This window comes from Mustela nigripes, chromosome 5, assembly GCF_022355385.1.
Source record: "Mustela nigripes isolate SB6536 chromosome 5, MUSNIG.SB6536, whole genome shotgun sequence".
Taxonomy (NCBI): Eukaryota; Metazoa; Chordata; class Mammalia; order Carnivora; family Mustelidae; genus Mustela; species Mustela nigripes.
Genome location: NC_081561.1, coordinates 4,086,630 through 4,108,449, shown reverse-complemented (window position 1 = coordinate 4,108,449; position 21,820 = coordinate 4,086,630). Strand labels below are relative to the sequence as shown.

General features: G+C 42.2%; 2 protein-coding genes across 2 annotated transcripts; both read right to left on the bottom strand.

Moving 5' to 3' along the window:
• Positions 1 to 5,667: 5,667 nt before the first annotated feature.
• FAM50B (family with sequence similarity 50 member B) lies at positions 5,668 to 6,722 on the bottom strand. The gene has a single exon (XM_059401609.1). It carries the CDS (start codon positions 6,720 to 6,722, stop codon positions 5,715 to 5,717), a length of 1,008 nt encoding a protein of 335 aa, XP_059257592.1. The 3' UTR covers positions 5,668 to 5,714.
• A 13,201-nt stretch (positions 6,723 to 19,923) lies between these two features.
• Positions 19,924 to 21,470, bottom strand: LOC132018754 (elongation factor 1-alpha 1-like). The gene has a single exon (XM_059401608.1). It carries the CDS (start codon positions 21,429 to 21,431, stop codon positions 20,058 to 20,060), a length of 1,374 nt encoding a protein of 457 aa, XP_059257591.1. The 5' UTR covers positions 21,432 to 21,470; the 3' UTR covers positions 19,924 to 20,057.
• Between the last annotated feature and the right edge of the window lie 350 nt (positions 21,471 to 21,820).

The window sequence follows — 21,820 nt, the reverse complement described above, 5'->3', positions numbered from 1 at the left end:
CAAGAGCAAGCAAAAATAAATCAAGTGCTGTCTAGTTGGCAAAGGGAAGAAACACAGCAGTGCCCAACTCTCCTCTCACTGGTATTTAACTTGGAAGAAATTACTTAAGCCTCTCTTTTCCTCATTTGTAAAATGGGAACAACAGCCTGTCTCATCTGATCCTCATAAGAATTAAATTAGTTAAAATAACTGAAGTGTTTAGAACAATTTCCAGCATAATAGCATATACTAAATCTTAGTTCTCATTATAAATAGTCTTCTACAAGGTTTTTCAGGCTGAAGAATAGGCAGTTGGCTAATAATACATAGGACAATAATAGAGGATGTTGAAATGCAACACTTTAGTCAGAACTCAGATTTCATCCTAGAGGTGGTGCAATGACAAGTGTGCCCCCACGGTGTTATCGTGTCTTGTGTTCTATGGAGCCATTAGTGTCACTCAAGGCGGTAATAATTTTCTCCTAAATTCGTTTGGATGGGAGCCTCCAAAATAATGCCTTCTGTCTACTCCCGTCTTGAATTCCATCCAGAAAGATTTGGGCCAACTGATGTCTGTGCATGTAAACTTGCATCCTGGAATAAACTCCATCTCCATCCAAGTCAAGTAAACAAACAGTTTTTGTTGTCTAGTCACTCTGGGGAGAAAAGAATCATAAAACCTTGACTCCTGGGCTTACGGAGTTTACAAATACATGGAGATGAGAGAAAGCATAGCACAATACAGAATATATGACAAGCACAAAACGATATGGACAATAAAGGGAGAGGACTTACACCTGAGTGAAGATTGCCACGGAGAGGACTGGGAAATCAAATGACCCAACAAAGGAGGGGTTTCTTCCTCTGAGAAGTCCTCTTTGGACAGGCAGAAGCAGAGCATCTTAAAATATAAGAGGAAATGAGGGGCAAAAAAATGGAGGAAGCCATTCCTCTCAGCCATTCCTCCAAGGAGGGTCTGGGATGCTTGCCATGGATTTTATGTAACCACTCCTACACTTGACCTCCAGCTAAATATATTAATTGGAATAATTAATAAAGCAAGCTAAGAGACTATGAAACAATTACTTTTGCCAGAAAGTGAGTTCCATCTGCCAAACTTTCAATCATGTAGTAGGGTAAAATGAAGAAAAATTTTAAATATTCAAGCTCTAAAAACAATACTTCTCAAATATTCTTCATCATCAAACAGTGGGAGAATGTACTTCATTAAAAAGAGGAAGTAAATCAAGAAAGATCACAAGAAGATCCAAGCTAAAGGAAACATGGAATTTAACATAGAAGGCAGGTAGAGGATATTTCCAGGATAACGGTAAAAGGAGGTTCCAAAATGTCAGCCACGGACTGCAGAGAGAAACCAACCCAGACTGGAACACATCAGTACTAAGAGGAGGACTGCCTCTTTTTCAAAAGGCTAAAGTTGTTAGAATGCTCAATGCTTCCTAATATTGAAGGAGTAAGAGTACTCCCGGTTTCTGGTTTAGGCATATAAAGAGCTCTGAAGTTGCCAAACAAAACTGAAAAATCAACAACTCTCATAGAAACCATCCAAGAAGTAAGGTCATAGAACAGACTTTTGCCCTGGAACTAGAGAAACGGACAGATAAAAAGAATTCAAACTTACCAGAGCAGTAACCCATGAGCAGAAACCTCTCCAGGAACCAGTGCCAGGATGCGGAAACCTTGCTGGTGTACAGAAACCTGAACTGTAATGACAATTACTTCAGGCTCAGTGTGGTCAACTCTTGAGAACTCCAGGGACCCATATTTTTGTTTTACCTTCAGGTGGTCAATAGGTTCTCACAGTAAATATTAGAGAAAAATTCCTTCCTGCTTCTTGCAAAGGGAACAATTTTAAATGCAATGGAGCACTCTATTCTTAACAAGGTCTGCCCTCAGAAGAAACTAGTTAACTACAGCCTAATCTGCTGGGGTATTACCAAAGCTCAACTGACTTGGGAGAAAGGAAATACCAAATTCCTGCCCACTTTTGATATCCCATTTCACTTAAGGGGGTAGAGAAAAAAACTGGGAAATACTTCTGAAGTTCACAGTCTAGGGGCATGATCTCAGTAAAAGATTTTACCTGGCATATCATGTCTATCTATCAAGAAAGAATTATAAGATATACCAAAAGGCCAAAACCACAATTTGAAGAGATAGAGAAATCATCAGAACCAGATATGGCAGGACTGCTAGAATTATCAGAACTGGGAATTTAAATAGGTTAAGGGCTCTAATAGGTAAAGTATTTACCTATTTGCATTTCCAGAGTGTAGTGGTCATCATGCTTAACACACTATCATAGCTGGAGACTTCTATAACCCTCTATGAGAAATGGAAAGATCAGAAGGCAGAAATTCAGTAAGGATGTAGTTCAACTCAAGACTACATCTCCCATCTAACTCAACACAAAAAACAAATGATCCAATTTAAAAATGGGCAGAAGACATGAACAGACATTTCTCCAAAGAAGTTATGCAGATGGCTAAGAGACACATAAAAAGATATCAACAGCAATCATCATCAGGGAAATATAAACCAAAACCACAATGAGATATGACCTCCCACCTGTGAGAATGGCTAAAATCAACAACATAGGAAACAATAGGTGGTGAGGATGTGGAGAAAAATGAAGCCTTGTGCACTGTTGGTGGGAATGCAAACTGGTGCAGCCATTGTGGAAAACAATATGGAGGTTCCTCAAAAAATTAAAAATAGAATTGCTATATGATCCAATAATTGTACTACTGGGAATTTATCTAAAGAATATGAAAATACTAGTTCAAAAAGATATATGCATCCCTATGTTTACTGTAGCATTATTTACGTTAGCCAAGTATGGAAGCAACCCACATCCAATAGATGGATGGATAAAGAGGATGTGGTATGTGTATATATACCACATACATATATATATAGACATACATTACACACACACACACACACACACACACACACACACACTGGAATATTACCCAGTTATGAAAATAGAATGCAATCTTGCCATTTGCAACAACATAGGTGGGTCTAGGGGATGAAATGCTAAGTGAGGTCAGTCTGAGAAAGAAAAATACTGTATGATTGCACTTGTGTGTGGAGTTTATTAAATAAACAAAAAAGACAAAAACAGACTCTTAACTATGGAGAACAGCAGATGGTTATCAGAGGGGAGGTGGGTGGGGGCAATGGGTGAAATAGGTGAAGGCGATTATGAGTGCACTTTACCATAATGAGCACTGAGTAATGTTAGAATTGTTGAATCACTATATTGCATACCTGAAGCTAGTATAACACCGCATCTTAACTGTACTGACATTGAAAAGTTTTAAAAATGAAAAAAAAAAAATTAAATTGACCAAAAAAAAGACTACATTTCCCAGCTTTCCTTGTAGCAAGGTGTGGCCAAGTAGCCAAATTCTAGCAAAAGGGATATAGCCAAATTATTGTCAATTTACAGGTATCCTTAAGAGACAGACATTTTATGACTTTGGGATTTCCCTTTCTCCCTTTACCATCTTTCTGTTTCCTGGGATGTGGATGTGGTGGCTGGAGTTGGAACTTCCATCTTGGCTTATGATATACCTGTGGGTATGGAGGCCACTTGGATAACAGAAGAGATGGAAGTAGCCCAGGTCTTTGACTGGTGCTATGCAAATTTATCCCCAGGCTTGCATAGGAAAAAAATAGGCTTGCTTAGGCCACTGTGACTTTGGGGTTTTGTCACGCATGGCAGAACAAAGTAAGGTAAATCTAAGTAACTCCAAACCAATTAAGAAATAGATGTAGGAGTTGGACTGGGGTTAGCATATCAACATTATTAAAGCTGGATTAGAAAATGTGGCTTGGACCAAAAATACAGAGCTCTACTATTAATACCCTCTAAGTATAAGTTTTGAATTAATATATTAGAGCTTCAGACTATAGAGCAGACATGTAGCCAGTCACAGGTCACTAAATCTTAGTGTGCATGTGAATCACCAGGTAATCTTGTTGGGTCACACATTCCAATTCAATAGGTGTGTGCTTTCTAACAAGATGTCAGGTGTGACACTGCTGCTCCAAGCAAGCATCACGCTTTGGGTACCATTTCACATTCCACTGAAATAAACCAAGAGTCCACTCAGGTGGTCTTCAACCCATCCTGGGCATGACCCAGGTGAGCTTATGGCCTGAAATCTCAGCAGAGGAATTAGTAAGTGGTAGAGAGAAGGCAACCTTAACACATTCATTCTCCAACCTGACTGCCCATTGAACTCTGCAGAGCTTCAAAACATGTACTGTCTGCTTCCCACTGAGATCCTGACTCTGAGCATCATTGAGAATTTGGCAGCTGTAAAAGCTTCCCTGATGATCCTAATGGACAGCACAGGCTGGGACCCACAAGGGCCAACATTTTGGTGGAAGTTCTTGTTTATGGGTTGAAGCAAGAACTCTAAGAAGCTGGGACTGGGGTAAGATGAGTGAGGCATCTGCCTTGGGCATTAAGGTAAATGGAGGGTGGGAAGGGGGTGAAAACACCCCAGAATTCAGTAATTAATATTTTAGGGGTGCCTGGGTGGCTCAGTAAATTGAGCTTCCAACTCTTGATTTTAGCTCAGGTCATGATCATGGGGTCATGGGATTGGGCCCCATGTTGGGCTCTGCTCTGAGAGTAGAGCCTGCTTGGGATTCTCTCTCCCTCTCCCTCTGCCCCTTCCCCAATCTCTCAAAAAAATTTTAATTTTAAGATAACATTTTAATGCAATATTTTTAAAAATCAACATTAATACAAGGAAATTCATGAGTAAAATATCAAAATTTTAAATGACAGAATCTTTAACAGCACTGTGCAGAGCCATGTCAGAGCTGGAGGCACAAGACATGGCCCTAATCCTCATCTCTAGGCTATACTAACCAACTCCTAACCCCTGGGGCTAAACAACGCAGCTAAGGACGGCTCCAGAGGGGGCTGCTCCCCCAGTTTGTGAGCCACCCCCCCCCCTCAACTCCCCTGATCTTGGGAAAAGTTATGGGGGAGGTCAACCTTTGCCCTCACATCGTTCTGAAATGGGTCACAGCAGTTCTTTAAATAAAGACCATAAGAAGAGTAACAGCAGACGTTTATTGAGTTCTAAGTGCTTTGCAAATATTAACTCATTTAATCTCCACATGGATCTTATGAGGTAAGTGCTATTCTTATCCCAGGAAACTGAGGCACAGAGGTTCAGTTAGTCTGTCCCAAATTACACAGCAAGTGAAGAAGCTGACTTGGGAATCAAACTCAGGCAGTTTGGCTCCAAAGTCCATGCTCATGACTATTTGTTTTAACCCTTTTTGACTCAGGTAAAAAATGCACCCCATACTCTCATTCTGTCCCGCAGAGCCCAGTGATGGTTTCAATAAAGCTCAAAAGAGCCATATAGTGGGTCCACACAGTAACATTAATACCAACCCACTCCCTCAAATAACCAAGCAGCCCCCCAAAAACATCAGCAATAGAAGGACCACACTTGGATAAAGTGAGAACCCTCGGCTCTTTATTCAAATTGGGGCAAGAAATTAAGGTCACCAAATTAAGTTGGAAGTGACAGGGTACAGAGATCTGTTTCCTATGCTGGGTGCTGCTGCCTGGGCGTGGACAGGAGGCCATCAGAGGCTGCGAAGGCCACGTGTGCAGGGCTCTGCAGGACCAGGGAGGGGTAGGACAGGGAGCCTAGCGGCGAGCGGAAAGGGGGTCATCGGATCGTGTACTTGTCCCACTTCTTCTCGGGGTCGTAGGGCTCCCAGCGGCTGGCAGGGAAGATGTGCTTGTTCTTCTCGTACCAGCTGCGCAGCACCACCTTGCCCGCGTGCGACTCGTCCTTCTCCATGGTGGCGTCGCTCAGCAGCCGCACGTCGTCGTGCACGTCGAAGCTGAAGAGCGGCCCGCTCTTGCCCCGGGCCTTGGTGACGATGAAGTCGTAGAAGGTGTGGTAGTGGGGCAGGATCAGGTCCTCCTTGATGTACATGAGCTGTTCCACGCCGGCCGAGCGCAGCTCGCGGAAGTCCTTGCGCAGCCCCTGCAGCGCCTTCTTCAGGAACTGCTGCACCGTGCCGCCCTTGTGGATCCGCACCGTGCGCCGGTGGCCCGAGCCGTCCCAGTAGCTGAACGTGACCTCCATCTCCTCGCGCTTCACCTTCTCGCGCCGCGCCTCCCACTCCTGCCGCAGCTGCTCGCGCAGCCGGTTCTCCTCCTCCTCGCGGTCGCGGTCCGGCAGGAAGCTCGTGTCCACGTCGGGATTCTTCCCCAGGTTCTTCCGCCGCTTGCTCCCCGCCGCGGACCCGGGCTGCTCCCCAGCCGTCGCGTCCTCGTCGCCCTCGTCGCCCTCGTCCGGCGTGAAGGACAGGCTGCAGACCTTGCGCTTCTGCTCCTGCTTGCGCTCCTTCTCCCGCAGCGCCTCCAGCTGCAGCCGCCGCGCCTCCAGCTGCTCCCTCTTGGCCAGCTGCATCTCCCGCTCCTTCAGCAGGGCCTCCTGCTTGGCCTTCATGTCGTTCAGGGTCACCAGGCCCACCGTGCTCGACTTGAGCTCGGCCTCCACGGCGTCGTAATGAGCCGAGAATTTCTTGTCCACCTTCGACTTGATGATGGTCTCCTCGGCGATCCGCTGCTTCAGCACCTCCATCTGCTCCTTCTGCTTTTCCCGCTTCTTGATCAGGTGCATGGCCCGGCCGGCCTCGCGCATCGTGCCCTTGTACTGAGCCATGCTCGCAGCTTGACACGGGCGCAGACACGCCGGCTTCCTAGTCCTTCCCAACGCCCACGGGGTTCGGGGCTAGCTCACAGGTGCTGCACCAAGGAAAAACACCTGAGTTAGAAAGGGACCAAAAGAACAGCTTAATGAATACTTCACGGGGGCGCACTCTAATAGAACTTCCGGAGAGGGTGGAAATGTTATTGCAGCTGTGCTGACCGATGAGTGTATCCGTATGAGGCTATCAAGCCCTTGAAATGGGGCTGGTGCTATGGAGGCACTGCCTTCTAATTTTAATTAGTTTAAATCCCAGTAGCCCTATCTGGACAGTGCAACCCTGGGCTTTGAGAGCTGCTCCTGGAGAAGGTGGGTTTACAGAGCAAACTCTTCCCAGTCTTCCAGTCTCTTCATTTGTCCAGAAACCCCATCAGACATGGGAATGCAAGAGTCTGGGCACCAAGAAAGCTGGCCTGCAGTGGCTTGGATTCTGGTGTGGCAACCAGTGGAGAGCAGTGCTGGGAAGGAAAGTGTCTATTGTCAGGGCCTATTTAGCCAGAGCGGTTCCATCTTGGTTAAAAAGCCATTTTGTTGTTTGTGCAGTAAAACTTAAACTGACCCTGCCCTCGCCACCCCGCCCCCTGGGAACTTACTTAAGAAACAAGTCTGGAAAACTAGTAAAATATGGTTGGCCAGTTCCTAATAACAGAGCCCAGAACCCAAGGACGAGTCAGGCCAGGTGGAGACATCCTATCAGTAAAAGGCACACATACTGTCTCCCTAACCACCAAAGAATGTAAACCCTGTCTTTTGGGCACCAAACTTGAGCTCCAATTCTGACCAGAGTAATAGGTTAGTTCAAACAGCTACTATCGGGTAAATTGTAATTCAATTGGCCACCTGCGTGTGACCCAACATGAATATGCAATGTTACAATCTCATTGGCCACCTATGTGTGGCCAGGCTTTTGTGAGGGGGCGCCTGGGTGGATCAGTGGTTTAAGCCTCTGCCTTCAGCTCAGGTCATGATCTCAGGGTCCTGGGATCGAGCCCCACATCGGGCTCTCTGCTCAGCAGGGAGCCTGCTTCCCCCCTCTCTCTCTGCCTGCCTCTCTGCCTACTTGTGATCTCTCTCTATCAAATAAATAAATAAAAATCTTAAAAAAAAAAAAAAAGTCTGTGAGGCTGAGAGGGGTCCCTCTCTTTGGAGGCGGCCCTGGCTGGTCAGTCTGACTTCTAATGCTTGGCATAGAATAAAGCTTTGCATAATTTTAACTTTCAGTCTCGTTCCCCTGGCTAATCAGTCTGACTTCTAATACTTGGCATAAAATAAAGCTTTAAATAACTTTCACTTTGTCTCAATCTCTTTCCTTTGATAACGGAGCCTAACATCTATGCTGGCCCAGGGGGTGTAGGCACCTCCCCCCTCAGTCAGATATAGATTTCTTCTTGAGGATGCAAGGGAGCAAGTACTCTCCTAGTACTCTTCTAGAGGTTGGTAATGTTAGCTAAGTTCCCATTAATATGTTAGGAGTAAGGCAGGACCATATTAGTTGCTTGCTGTCCCTTAAGAATAATTTTTGAGGTATTTGTTGAATCTGCCTTATGCCCCATGCGAAAACATTCAGAAGCAGCGCAGGTACAACCCCATTTTCCATGGAAACAGGATGTCTAGGAAACCACAGCTCCATTATCTGCTGGACCCTCATGCCCATAAACTCCAGACAAGGTCTCCTCTAACCATCCCCACCTTCTTAAACTCTTCCACCCTGTCCTCTAGAAGGCAGCACCTCGTCAGAAAACTCTTCTAAATCCTCAGCCACCTCTGGGAACCTTCCCTTTTACCTCTTTGTCTCACGCTAGAAGCCTGCTGTTCCCTGAGATGACCATTTCACCCTGAAGCTCCTTAAAGTGCAGGTTGTTTTCTTCTGGCATCCACATCATCTCAAAGTCTAAAAGTGCGACGAGTGTCTTTGCTCTTTCGAAAACATTTCTTTTCTTTTCCTTCCTTCCTTCCTTTCTTTCTTTCTCTTGTTTCTATTTCTTTCTTCCCTTGAAGCTCATGCAACCCAGTGATACTATCCAGCTGCTGCTGTCATCTCTGGAATTCCCTTTCCTTCTGAACCCTTGCGGACTAGCACCTGGCTCAACTGCCTTCCCCTCCATCCTCCGCCCATCTGAATCCTGGGTGTCATCAGCAGAACGTACTTGACACCTAGACCTCCTCACTTCTGAAGACCTTTTCTTATCACTGCCAGCAAGTGCCCCATCTCCCAAATGGGAATTCTATCACCTTCTTTATTTTCAAATGACTTACTCCACTACCCCAACTCCATCTGTTCTCTGATGGCTTGAAACCTCCAATCCAAAGACCCAGAACCTCTCCGTTATCATCACACACACACACACATCCGTGCTTACTCCTTCATAACCCACCAGAGAGTCCCAGATTCTCAATCTCTCATGCTCCTTTCCTTCATGTTATTCTTGCCTGGAAAAGCTCTCATCCTGATTAAACCTAGCCCCCAACTCCTAAACCCTGGCAGCTGGAGAAAATAGCACTGCTGTGTTGGCTAGTCTCACTTTAGGTTCATGACCTCAAACCTCCAAAGGGTACTCAAAACTGTCTGGTAATTCTATCATGCTGCCACGGTGAGTCTGCTGTCTTGCTCCCCAAGATAACTATTTCATGCTTCTTCCCGTATTTCTAACACCTCTAGTCTGTCTTACCTCCCCCACATCCCCCAGGCTGATAGGTAGACATGTATTAGCACACCACTGGATACAGTTCTCTCTTCTGATTCAAACACAGTGATTCTTGAATAATTGTATCCGCCCCCTCCCAAATTTCATAGCATAAAAACTGCAGTCTAGTTAGATCTCCCTAAATATGTGTTCCTTGAAAAAACACTCTCTAAACTCAAGTAACTATGGAAATTCTGAGTTAAAGAAAGTTGAAAAAACTCTTTACTGTGAGTGTCTGACATGTTTCCACTGACACCCTCCAAGAGGGGTATAGCATTTCATGTTTCCCAAAAGTTTTGGATTATTCAACATTTCTTCCCCTACAAAATATCTGTTGACATTTCTCAAAACCAGTGCTTCATGGGACCACATTTAGAAAAACAGGCTGTGAACTATATGCCAGTTTTCAGCTAGCCCCTCCTAAAAGCAATGATGCTTGTGGGCACAACCTCAAGAAGAAACCTTTTATGTTCTGATAATCAAATATGGCACCTACAGGCCAAGAAGAAAATATTGTGGTGTTGCCACTCACCAACTGGCTAAAAAAGAAATCGAGGTGTTTTCCTTGACTACTGTGCTTCACACATAAAATTTAAAAAAAAAAAAAAATCTTCCGTGTATTTTCCTTTTCTTTCCTTTCCTACATCTGGTCTTAATGCAGGAATTGTGCTTAACCCCACCCCCCACCTAAAATTTCCTCATTGGTAGAAGTATAAAGTCAGTGTAAAGCCCCATTATCAGTATATTCTCATTCTTGTCTATCTTTTATACACTATCCAGTGATCCTGATAAGAAATAAAAATAAACCTGATAATGTCACTCCCTTTCTTCAAAATCTCCTCTAACTCTTTTAAGATAAAACTGGAATGTTAAATTTTTCCTACTAGGTCCTAATCACCAGACCCATCCACCCATTTCCCAATACTCCACACCGTGCAGTAGCCACCCAGAATAGTTCAGTGCTCCTGACTACACGATGCCTTTTCATAAACTGTTTCTTTTGGACATACTCTTCTTAGAACCCTGCTCTCCTGGTGCCAGGCTTCAAAATCAGCTTCAAGTTCATCCTACAGAAAACCTCCAGCAACTTCCAATGCCACTACCATCCACAGATACACAAAGTTACCAATACCTTCTTCTCTCCAGGCTCCCTGTATGATGACCTTTATTAGATATAACAGAAATCAGATTGCTCGGCCACCTCCTTTTTTTTTTTTTTTTTTTTTTTTCAATTAGATAACCCAACCAGCACACTTTAATCCAATCAAATAGAATATGGCCACATCAACTGTACTTGCCCTTTTCCCAATCTAATCAGAAGCCAAATGTCAATATAGTCCCCAAACCTCATCATTCCTATTCCTATTATCTACCATCCCTCCTCTTAACTCAATCTCAGGCTTCAAATACCATAGCCAGCCAGCCTCTAGAATTAAAAAGGTTAGTCTGAAATTCTTCCAAAAGCTTGACAAGAAACACAAATAACAGAAGGAAGCAGATTTATCCTTAGAGTCTAAAATCCTGGTTTTAAGAATTCCCCCCCACAGGCTCCAAGATGATAGCTGCTTGTGGCCTCAATTCTCAATGAAAAGGACTGCACCAAGCTACAAGTTACTTTTCCAACTCTTTTAAACTGTATCAACAATAACAGTAGCAACAGTAGATGGAAGGGAGCAACAGCCTGCTCCAAGGAATCTGAAATGCTGATTAAATATGCAAATTTAATTTCACAAAAATGTTACTTCCTTCCAACTTAGCCACAAGGTAAAACAAATATGCAAGCAAACAGTAGCATTTTTTAAAAATTCCACAAAACTCCAAAGCTATTGCCTTAACTATTTTAACAGGAAAAAAAAAAAAAAAGACTCTCGTTTCCATTGCAAATAAGAAACAAATCAAAAAAGAATACTTTGTGTCATGGCTGGTTTGCAGTTTACCTTCTATCAGTCTCCCTCCTGGTTTAAACTGATAATCTTACAAGGGGCAAGCATACCCCTTCTCTGGAGTCAGCTTTGCCCTGAACTGATGATGGTGGAACCTGTGTCTATAAAGGGCAACCCTTCCTAATCAGCCCACACTGGGTCTAGGATATGCCTCCTGACATCACCACCCACAGATCCATCCAGCCGCCATCATGTATCCTGAATTAGTTGTCCAAGCAAAGCACAGAGCCTCTCACTCAACCAGATGCCAAACCACCCCCCCCCATGAACCAGTGCATGACCTCTGCAGAATTCTGTCACCCGACCAGAAGTCTTTCATGGATATTTTAAAATGATTATAAAGATAATTCTATTGGATGCTTTCTAATGTGTGTGTGTGGGGGGGTGCAGTGTGTAGTTAAAAATGTCTTTTAACATTTGCTTGGGAGAAGTCCAGTATTTGGGGATGTTAAAAGGTGGAAGAAAGAAGCTTCACATGTTCAGAGATAGAGAAGAGCAAAATGTACGGATGGAAAAAGCTTAGATAAACAAGCCATGACTGCAATATATGTTCACTAGAGAAAAGAAAGAAGATGTCACAGATTTCAAAATAGATTCTGCGCCAGAAACGTCTCTGAGTTTTGGGAGACCTAAATGTGTTCCTTCGTTTTTATCAAAGTAATGCATATTCATGGTTTAAAAAGAAAAGTAATAGTGAAAGGATTATTTTGACAAACAAAACAAAATAAAATGGCAGCAGAGCAAGCAGCTCCCAGTTTTGTCACTCTTTTCTCTAGAGGCAACTCCTTTCAATCCTGCGGGAAGTTCCTTCTCATATTTACTTTCTTATTCTTCAGTAACTCTTACGTTGATATTTTGTGGCTAACCAATTTTACTTCATCTATTATTGATTTCTTCTTATGGTGGATGAAGATTTAATTTTTTCCTGGACTAAATCAAAATATCTGGCCCAGTCACATGAGGAGGAAGGCATTACAGAACTTCTTAGTATTTAAACCAGATTTTTTTTTAAACTGGATTTTTTACAATGTGAGGAATTATAAAGGTAGTGGCTAAAACCTCAAACAAAATATTAACAAACTGAATTCAGCAGTTTATGAACATATACATTAGAAAGTAGGATTTATTCATATAGTTCAATACTAAAATATCTACATGTGTAATTCACCACATTAATAATATCTCAGATACCTGCAAATAACACTAAAAAAAAAAAATTAGTGAACTAGACCTAGAAAGAAATTTCTTTAATTTGATAAAAACTGTTTTCGAGAAACCTACGGCAAATGTCACATGTAATAATATACTTTTATGTTCTTTGCAGCTTAATCAGAAATAGAATTGAGGTGAGTTTTGGCCTGTACCTACGTGACTGTGTGCTAGGTGGGAGCAAACAGGGTTACATGGGCACTTGGGAAGTGAAGGCAAAGAGTAGAGGAAGCTCTAATTACCTTTGATCTTTCAAAAGGTGCATATCATGCGGATGCCTGGGTGGCTCAGTTGGTTGAACACCTGGCTTTGGGCTCAGATCATGATCTCACGGTCGTGGGATCGAGCCCCACGTTCGACTCTGCACTCAGCATGGAGCCTGCTTGAGATTCTCTCCCTCTCCCTCCCCCCCCCCCCCCCCCATCCCTGCTCGCTCACACTCTCCCTCAAAGAAATAGATCTTTTTAAGAACAAAAATGTAGGGCACCTGGGTGGCTCAGTGGGTTGAATCTCTGCCTTCAGCTCAGGTCATGATCTCAGGGTCCTGGGATTGGGCCCCACATTGGGCCCTTTTGTTCAGTGGGGATCCTGCTTCCCTTTCTCTCTCTGCCTGCCTCTCTGCCCAATTGTGATCTTTCTCTCTCAAATAAATAAATAAAATATTTAAAAAAAAAAAAAAGAACAAAAAGGTACACATTGTTTTAGATTGCAGTGTCTCTTCAAACACAACATTTAGAAGAATTGCCAGGGAAGTGAAGGGGCTGATGGAAAGCAGGGTTGAGGGAGAGGCAGTAAGGGGCTCGCACCTATACAGAAAAGTCAGTGAGAAATAAAAAATCAGATGTCTGCCCAGAAGGGAACATATTCTAAACAAATCAAGATTGTCTCTCCTCCCACGGAACATGAAAAGTAGTAAAGAGAAGTGTTATTTTATGCAGAAACGTATGGAAAGCGTTACAATACCACACAGTCATTGGTTTTCTGGGGATGGTTTTTTTTTTTTTCTTTTTTCTTTTTGGAAAGCACAGTGACTGTGGCATTTTACATTGATCTCAGAAGATCTCCAAGTCAGAGGGAGGCCTAGTTCAGTCACCAGCCTGGTAGGTGCCAAAGCCAACTCTGGCCCTTGGTCGGTGTCTCCTCTTGTTTTTCATCCTGCTGTCAATGAAGATTATTGATAACTAAACACCACCCCGTTCTTCTTGCTTTGTTGGAAGTGGTGGGTTCGGGGGCAATCCTCTCCGGTCCCCTCCCTCTTTGGGAGCTTTGCTCTCACTCAATAAACCTTGCTTTGCTACCTACACACACACCAAAAAAATGAAAACAAAAACAAGAAGTGGAATATTCAAATCATAGCAAAGAGATGGTTAGTGGGAGCGATTATCTCAAAACCTATATTTTCTGCCAACTAGGAGTGATCGTGGATTGAAGAATTCATCAGTCAGAGCAGCACCTGCTACTTGGCAGAACCTTTGGCAGGAGCCCAGGGACAGCCATAATGGACACTGGTCACAGCCAACACAGACCTGGTTGTGCTGTGGGGCCCAGCATCCTGGGAGACACTAAGTTTATGGCAGGAAAATCTGTCCCTGGGGTGGCTTCTAAGATGGTCCCTAGGGGATTGATGGATAATGAGGTCAATTGAGGAGAAATTGTTCTGAGATCCCAACTTCTTGGCACTAGAGGTAGGCAGGGAATGATTGCCCAGTAAATTCAGAAATTAAATTCTGAGATAAGAAATTATCTGAACCTAGCATTGACTTTGGGTGAATAGGGAAGGACCACGCTCTCTTGAGGAACCCTGAAGGAAAAGCAAACCAGAAACTAAGAAGTCTCTTTTATGGTGTTCATACACTTATCAGAACGTTTGTAGTGTCCCTGACATCATCATCACAAACAGCAGACAGAATGTACTATTTAACTCCTCATGAACTTGTTTACTTCATCAGCCACTTTCTAGAGAACCCCTTCACATCAGCCAGAGCTCCTGGGTGTCCTCTCTGCTTGCCCAGGGAACCGCTGCCCTGGAGCATTCTGGAGCTTTCTGCAAAATGCACTCACACTCCAAGCCTGGCAGACCACTTGGTGGGCTCATATCTCATGGGAAGCCGAGCTGGCTAATAATTTTCCTAAAACCATTCTCATCCCCCAGGGTTCCAGCAGCTGCAGAGGAGTTCTGGTACTACCTGTGGTCACCATTACATATTTTACTTGGTACATCACTATTAGGATTTAGTCCTTAAACAGCTCGTAAATGTGGAGGATCCTACGCAGTCAATGGGGTGGTATGGAATATATGAACAGAGTGTTTGGTGCGCAGGCTCCTAACAGATCAGACTCTCCCTGTCCTCTATTTTTGATCCCTCTGCTACCTTGTATATTTTGTTTCGGTAATAAACTAAAGCACAAAAGTAGAAACAACCTAATGGTACACATTTTTGCCATCCATTGCTTTGAATTGAGCCCCAATAATAAAAAGACATGAGCTAGTTGCTTAAAATTTGTCTTTAGTTACAGTTTGAGGATAATTTGAAGACCAACTTTTCCCAGAGTTTATTTATTTATTTATTTTGCTTACTCAAAATACAATTTATTCTTTTTGGTGTGCAGTTATGACAAACAGTTTTGACAAATAGCTAATGGCTACAAATTTTGACAGATTCTAAATAGCATTCTTTTCTTCCAGAGGCACTGGTCAAGGCACATGTGGTAAGAAAAAATCTGTTATTGGGGCGCCTTGGTGGCTCAGTCAGTTATGTGTTTGACCTTTGATTTAGGCTCTGGTTATGATCGTGGGGTCCTAAGATGGAGCTCCACATCAGGATCTGTGCTTAGGAGGGAGTGTGCTTGAGATTCGCTCTCTCCCTCTCCCTCTGCCCTGTCTCCACAGCCCCCACCCCTGCACACTATCTCTCTCTAAAATAAATAAATAAATCTTTTTAAAAAAAATCTCTGCTATTAATTCCAGTGGACACCAACTTCAGAAGCCCCCACTGGACTGATTTCCTGATAATGAAGTGTGAGAAACACAGCCTGCTAAGGTCCACAGAACAGGGTTCAGCTTTTTGGTGGTTCTTGACTCTTCTTTGGGACTGAGGTAGGCGCTCTCAGGAACTGGTTAGTTCCTGGACTCTTTTGGCCTTTATGTGCTGACCCCCATAGCCGGGGCCATGATGCTACATTTTTTTACTGAGTTGCCACTTACTTAGAAGAAACTCTTGGCCCAAACACTGTCCCAGTGTCTTGGTTGATTGCTGAAGCTTCTGGGGGAATGGAGAGAAGAAGGAGGCTTTATTAAGGACCATTGTGCTCACATGGGAAAACACGTGAGACACTGAAGCCCTGCTATAAAATACTCTTTGCAAAGTCTTTTTACAATTTTTTAAAATCTAAAAACTGTAAACTTGACTCCTTTGTTTTGCTTATACAGGTGTCTGAGTTGTTTTATTTATTTTTAAATTTTTCATTGAAGTTTTTTACATATACATTGACATATAACATTATATAAGTTTCAGGTGTACAACATACTGTTTTAACAATTATACACATTACAAAATGCTTTCTCTAGTGGCTGCACCAGCTTGCATTCCCACCCACAGTGTAAGAGGGTTCCCCTTTCTCTGCCACCTCGCTGTCTCTTGTTGCCAGAGTTGTTAATTTTAGCCATTCTGAACAGTGAGGTGAGGTGGTTTCTCATTGTGCTGAGTGATGTTGAGCATTTCTTATGTGTTCGTTGGCCATGTGTATGCTCTGAGCATTTTTTAATTGAGTTGTTTTCTTACTATTGAGTTTGAGAGGTACTTTGGAGGTTCTGAATACAAGCCTTTTATTACATATATGATTTGCAATAACTTCTAGCTGCATAGATTTTTTTTTTTTCATTTCTTTAAGGGGCTTTCACCCAGCAAATTTTTTAGTTTTGATGAAGTCCAATTTGTCAATTGTTCACTTATGAATCATGGTTTTGATGTCTTTATTTTTGTAAGGTTTTATTTATTTGACAGACAGAGATCACAAGTAGGCAGAGAGGCAGGTAGAGAGAAAGGGAGAAGGAGGCTCCCTGCTGAGCAGAGAGCCTGATGTGGGGCTTGATCCCAGGACCCTGAGATCATGACCTGAGCCGAAGATAGAGGCTTAATCCACTGAGCCACCCAGACATCTCACGCTTTTAATGTCTTATTTGGAATTTTTTGCCTAATCTAAAGTCACAAAGATTTTCTCCTAAGCCTTCTTCTCCGAATTTCATAGTTTTACATTTTTCATTTAGATTTATAGTCTATTTTAAATTTATTATTATTATTTCTATTATTTTATTATATTTTTTACAGGAAACCCACTTTATTTCTTTACCTACTTGTGAAGAGCCACTTTATATTTTTTTCTTCCAAATTTTTCTTTAAATTCCAGTTAGTTAACATACAGTGTAATACCAGTTTCAGGTATGGAATTAGTGATTCAACACTTCCATACAACACCTGGTGCTCATCACAGCAAGTGTGCTCCTTAATCCCCATCACCTGTTTCACCCATCACCCGCCCACCTCACTTCTGGTGACCATCAGTTTGTTCTCTTTAGTTAAGAGTCTGTTTCTTGGTTTCATAGCAGCATTATCAACAATAGCCAAATTATGGAAAGAGCCCATATGGTCTATTTTTTAGTTAATTTTTTTGTTTGAGATATGAGGGTTAGGTCAAAGTTAATTTGTATGCATATTGGTATCTAATTGTTCCAACACTGTTTGTTAAGACTAGTCTTATTTCACTGAATATTTTTTGTAGCTTTGTCAAAAATCAATTGACTATATTTTATGAGTCTATTTCATGACTCTGTTGTGTTCTGTTGAACTATGCATCTATTCCTTTGCTAATACTACACTACAGAGCTTTATAGTAAGTCTTAAAATTGGTTAATATGTATCCTCCAATGTTATTTGTTTTTCAAGAACCTCCTGGTAGGGTCATGAGCTCAAGCCCTGTGTTGGGCTCCCTGCTCAGCACAGAGTGTGCTTGAGATTCTCTCTCCCTCTCCCTCCTCCCAACCCTCTGCTCAGGCCCATACACGTGCTCTCTCTCCAAAATAAATAAATAAGATTTTTTATTATAAAAAAAAAAAAAAGAACTTCCTGGTATTCTAGTCCTTTTGCTTTCCCATATAAATTGGAAAATCACCTACTCTATATAAACAATGTTTGGATTTTGATTAGAATTGCATTAAATTTATAGATTAATTTAGGGAGATTTGCCAGTTTAACTATACTGAGCCTTCCAATCTAAGATCATTGTATGGCTCTGCATTTACTTAGGTCTCCTTTGATTTTTCTCATTGGCACTTTTTAATTTTTAGTATACAGATTCCGCATGTTAGCTTTATACCCAACTACTTATCTTTTTTTAGAACTATTTTAAATTTAATTGTAATTTATTTATTCATTGCCAATATATAAAAATAAATTTTTTTTTCTGTTGACCTTGCATTTTTGTCTTGCTACATCCATTAGTATTAATTCTACAAACTTTTTGATAGATTCCTTGGGATTTCTGTATAGACATCGTGTTTCCTGAGACAACAGCTATTATCTCAGAACAGGGACAATTTAATTTATTCCTTTTCAATATATATGTCACTTATTTCTTTTTCTTTCCTTGTTGCATTAACTAGAACCTCCTGTATGATGTTGACTGTGTAGAATTGGGTGTTTTTCGTTAAACATTGGGTAGAATTTTTCAGTACAACTGTCTGGGCCTAGAGTTTTCTTTTTTGCCCGATTTTATACTACAATTTATTTAACAGGTATAGATAGAACTATTCAAGTGTGCTTATTTTTTCTTGGGTGAGTCTTGATAGTATGTGGCCTTTGAGGCCCTGGCTCATTTCATCTAAGCAGTCAAACTTATGTATATAGTTTTTGTCTTATTCATTATCCTTTTACTGCCTGTAGTGATTTCCTCCTTTATTCTTTATATTGTGTCCTCTCTGTTTTTTCTTTATGTCTGTCTAGAAGATTATTGAATTTCATTGATATATTCAAGGAAATACATTTTTATTTCATGCATTGAAAATCCCATTAGATAATGTTACAGTTGCTGCTTTCAACTATCACCCACAGTTTAAAGAACCCAAGAAAATCAGTCAGTTGATTATATTTACCCAAATATTTACAAACCCCTGAAACTCTGAAACCCTGCCACTGGAAGTGTGGCAGCCAAAGATGTGGCATGGCAGCAGGGAGATTATGCTACTTAAGGAGTACTGGATTCTCATGTCATCTCTAAAATTGGTCATGGCCTCGGGGGGAATTCACATAACTTATCTAAGGTTTAGTTTTCTCATCTGAAAATTTACAAGTTGAAATTGTCTGATCCTTTTGAGTTGTATGGCCTAGGATTCAACCAAAGAACTTTCTCATAACTCATCAAAGTTGATGCTAAGGCTTAGATTAAGGGAGCCTGAAGTTTGTTTGTTTGTGTAATGCCTCCTTGTTCTTTTCATCTAGAACTCCAAACTCCAGCTTCTGAGGGTGGGAGCAGGGAGAAGTCAACTCCGCCAAGAGCCTTAGCTCATAGGATTGTATCAGGCTTTGGCTTTTCATAACAGTGCTGACCTGTTATCAGATTAGTCCAAAGGCAACTCCAAAGGACCAGGAAGGGATGAGGTCAGGCACAAGAAATTCTTGGTTTGGTGGCAGAGGAGCTGGGGCAGCCCCTGGCCTTCATAGCCAGAATCTGGCAAATGACTACTTCGCACACTTTTCAAGGAGCCAATTCTAAACACCATAGGTAGGAGTTTGGGTGAGTGAACATGAGAAACGAAATCTTTTCCTTCACCTGGAGCTGGCTGTGAAATTTTTCCATTCCTGGGTTCCTGGTTGGGGAAGTTCTGTTTACTTCTCTCCTCCTTCCCTGGGAAACCCTTCCCTATGCTCTCTCTAATCCTCCACCCCTCACTGTGTGCACTGCTTTGGGACAATGGAGTGTAGATCTTAATGTCACCCCTCCTCTTGCCTTCCTTCTTCCTACACATGATAGTTACTATCATCTGCCAGCTGCTACATCACATTTGGAGCTAAGGACAAGAGGAATGCATTCAACCATCAAGGAGGCCACATATTATCCAACTCTGATTTCTTTTCTTTTTTTTTTTTTTTTCTCATTAAACTTTTGTTTTAATGGGTCTCAAAATTCTGTGACAGATTTTTGGTCAAGTTGTTTCCATTAAAAAGTACTGATTTTAAAAACTAATAACTTAAAACTGCCACACACACACACACACACACACACACACACACACACAAATGGTCCACAAAATATTCTCCTTTCCTTCTGAAGGTTTTACGATGCATTGTTATTAACCAGACTTTTACTATTAAACTTAAATGGCCAATTGACACAAACAGTTCTGAGACCGTTCTTCCACCACTGATTAAGACTGGGGTGGCAGGTATTGGGGATAATATTCATTTAGCCTTCTGAGCTTTCTGGGTAGACTTGGTGACCTTGCCAGCCCCAGCTGCCTTCTTGTCCACGGCTTTGATGACACCCACAGCAACCGTCTGTCTCAAGTCACGAACAGCAAAACGGCCCAGAGGAGGAGAGTCAGAGAAGCTCTCAACACACATAGGCTTGCCAGGAACCATATCAACAATGGCAGAGTCACCAGATTTCAAGCACTTGGGACCATCTTCCAGCTTTTTCCCAGAACGACGATCTATCTTCTCCTTCAGCTCAGCAAACTTGCAAGCAGTGTGAGCTGTGTGACAATCCAGCACAGGTGCATATCCAGCACTAATTTGGCCTGGATGGTTCAGGATAATCACCTGAGCTGTGAAGCCAGCTGCTTCCATGGGTGAATCATTTTTGCTGTCACCAGCCACATTGCCACGACGAACATCTTTGACAGATACGTTCTTGACATTGAAGCCCACATTGTCCCCAGGAAGAGCCTCACTCAAAGCTTCATGGTGCATTTCAACAGACTTGACTTCGGTTGTAACATTGACTGGAGCAAAGGTGACCACCATGCCAGGCTTAAGAACACCAGTCTCCACTCGGCCCATAGGGACAGTACCAATACCACCAATTTTGTAGATGTCCTGGAGAGGCAGACACAAGGGCTTGTCAGTTGGACGAGTTGGTGGCAGAATGCAATCCAGAGCTTCAAGCAGTGTGGTTCCACTGGCATTACCATCTTTACAGGTGACTTTCCATCTCTTGAACCAAGGCATGTTAGCACTTGGCTCCAGCATGTTGTCACCATTCCAACCAGAAATTGGCACAAATGCTACTGTGTTGGGGTTGTAGCCAATTTTCTTAATGTAGGTGCTGCCTTCCTTAACGATTTCCTCGTATCTCTTCTGGCTGTAGGGTGGCTCAGTGGAATCCATTTTGTTAACACCAACAATTCGTGGTTTTACACCCAGTGTGTAAGCCAGAAGGGCATGCTCACAGGTCTGCCCGTTCTTGGAGATACCAGCTTCAAATTCACCAACACCAGCAGCAACAATCAGGACAGGGATGTGCCTGTCATCGTGTTTTTGATAAAGTCTGTTTCCTGGAGCATCAATGATGGTCACGTAATACTTGCTGGTCTTGAATTTCCACAGGGAGATATCAATGGTGATACCACATTCACATTCAGCTTTTAGTTTATCCAAGACCCAGGCATACTTGAAGGAGCCTTTTCCCATCTCAGCAGCCTCCTTCTCGAATTTTTCGATAGTTCTTTTGTCAATCCCACCACAGTTGTAGATCAGATGACCAGGAGTGGTAGACTTGCCCGAATCTACGTGTCCGATGACAACAATGTTAATATGAGTCTTTTCCTTCCCCATTCTGGTTTAGGTTGAGTGGTGGCTTTCATGACACCTGTGTTCTGGCAGCAAACCTGTTGTGAAAAACCCCTGATTTCTTTCTGATTGGTGCTCATTGAATTATTTGTTTTATAAACAAATATTTTTATATTATATACATTTTGTAAAACTTTACATAAAATGATCTCATTGTAACCCTACACTTGAGAGCTAACTAGTATTAATAGCTGGCATTTATTTTTAGACTGTAAGTGTATACATAAATATATATTTTAATATAATGGGGTCATTCTATACCTCGTTTGATAAACTCAAACTATATATCATACTTCTTTCCATGTTAACATTTAAGGGCCTACTGGTTCCTTTAAAAAAAAAAAAACAACTTACAATCTTAACCATCTTTTTTG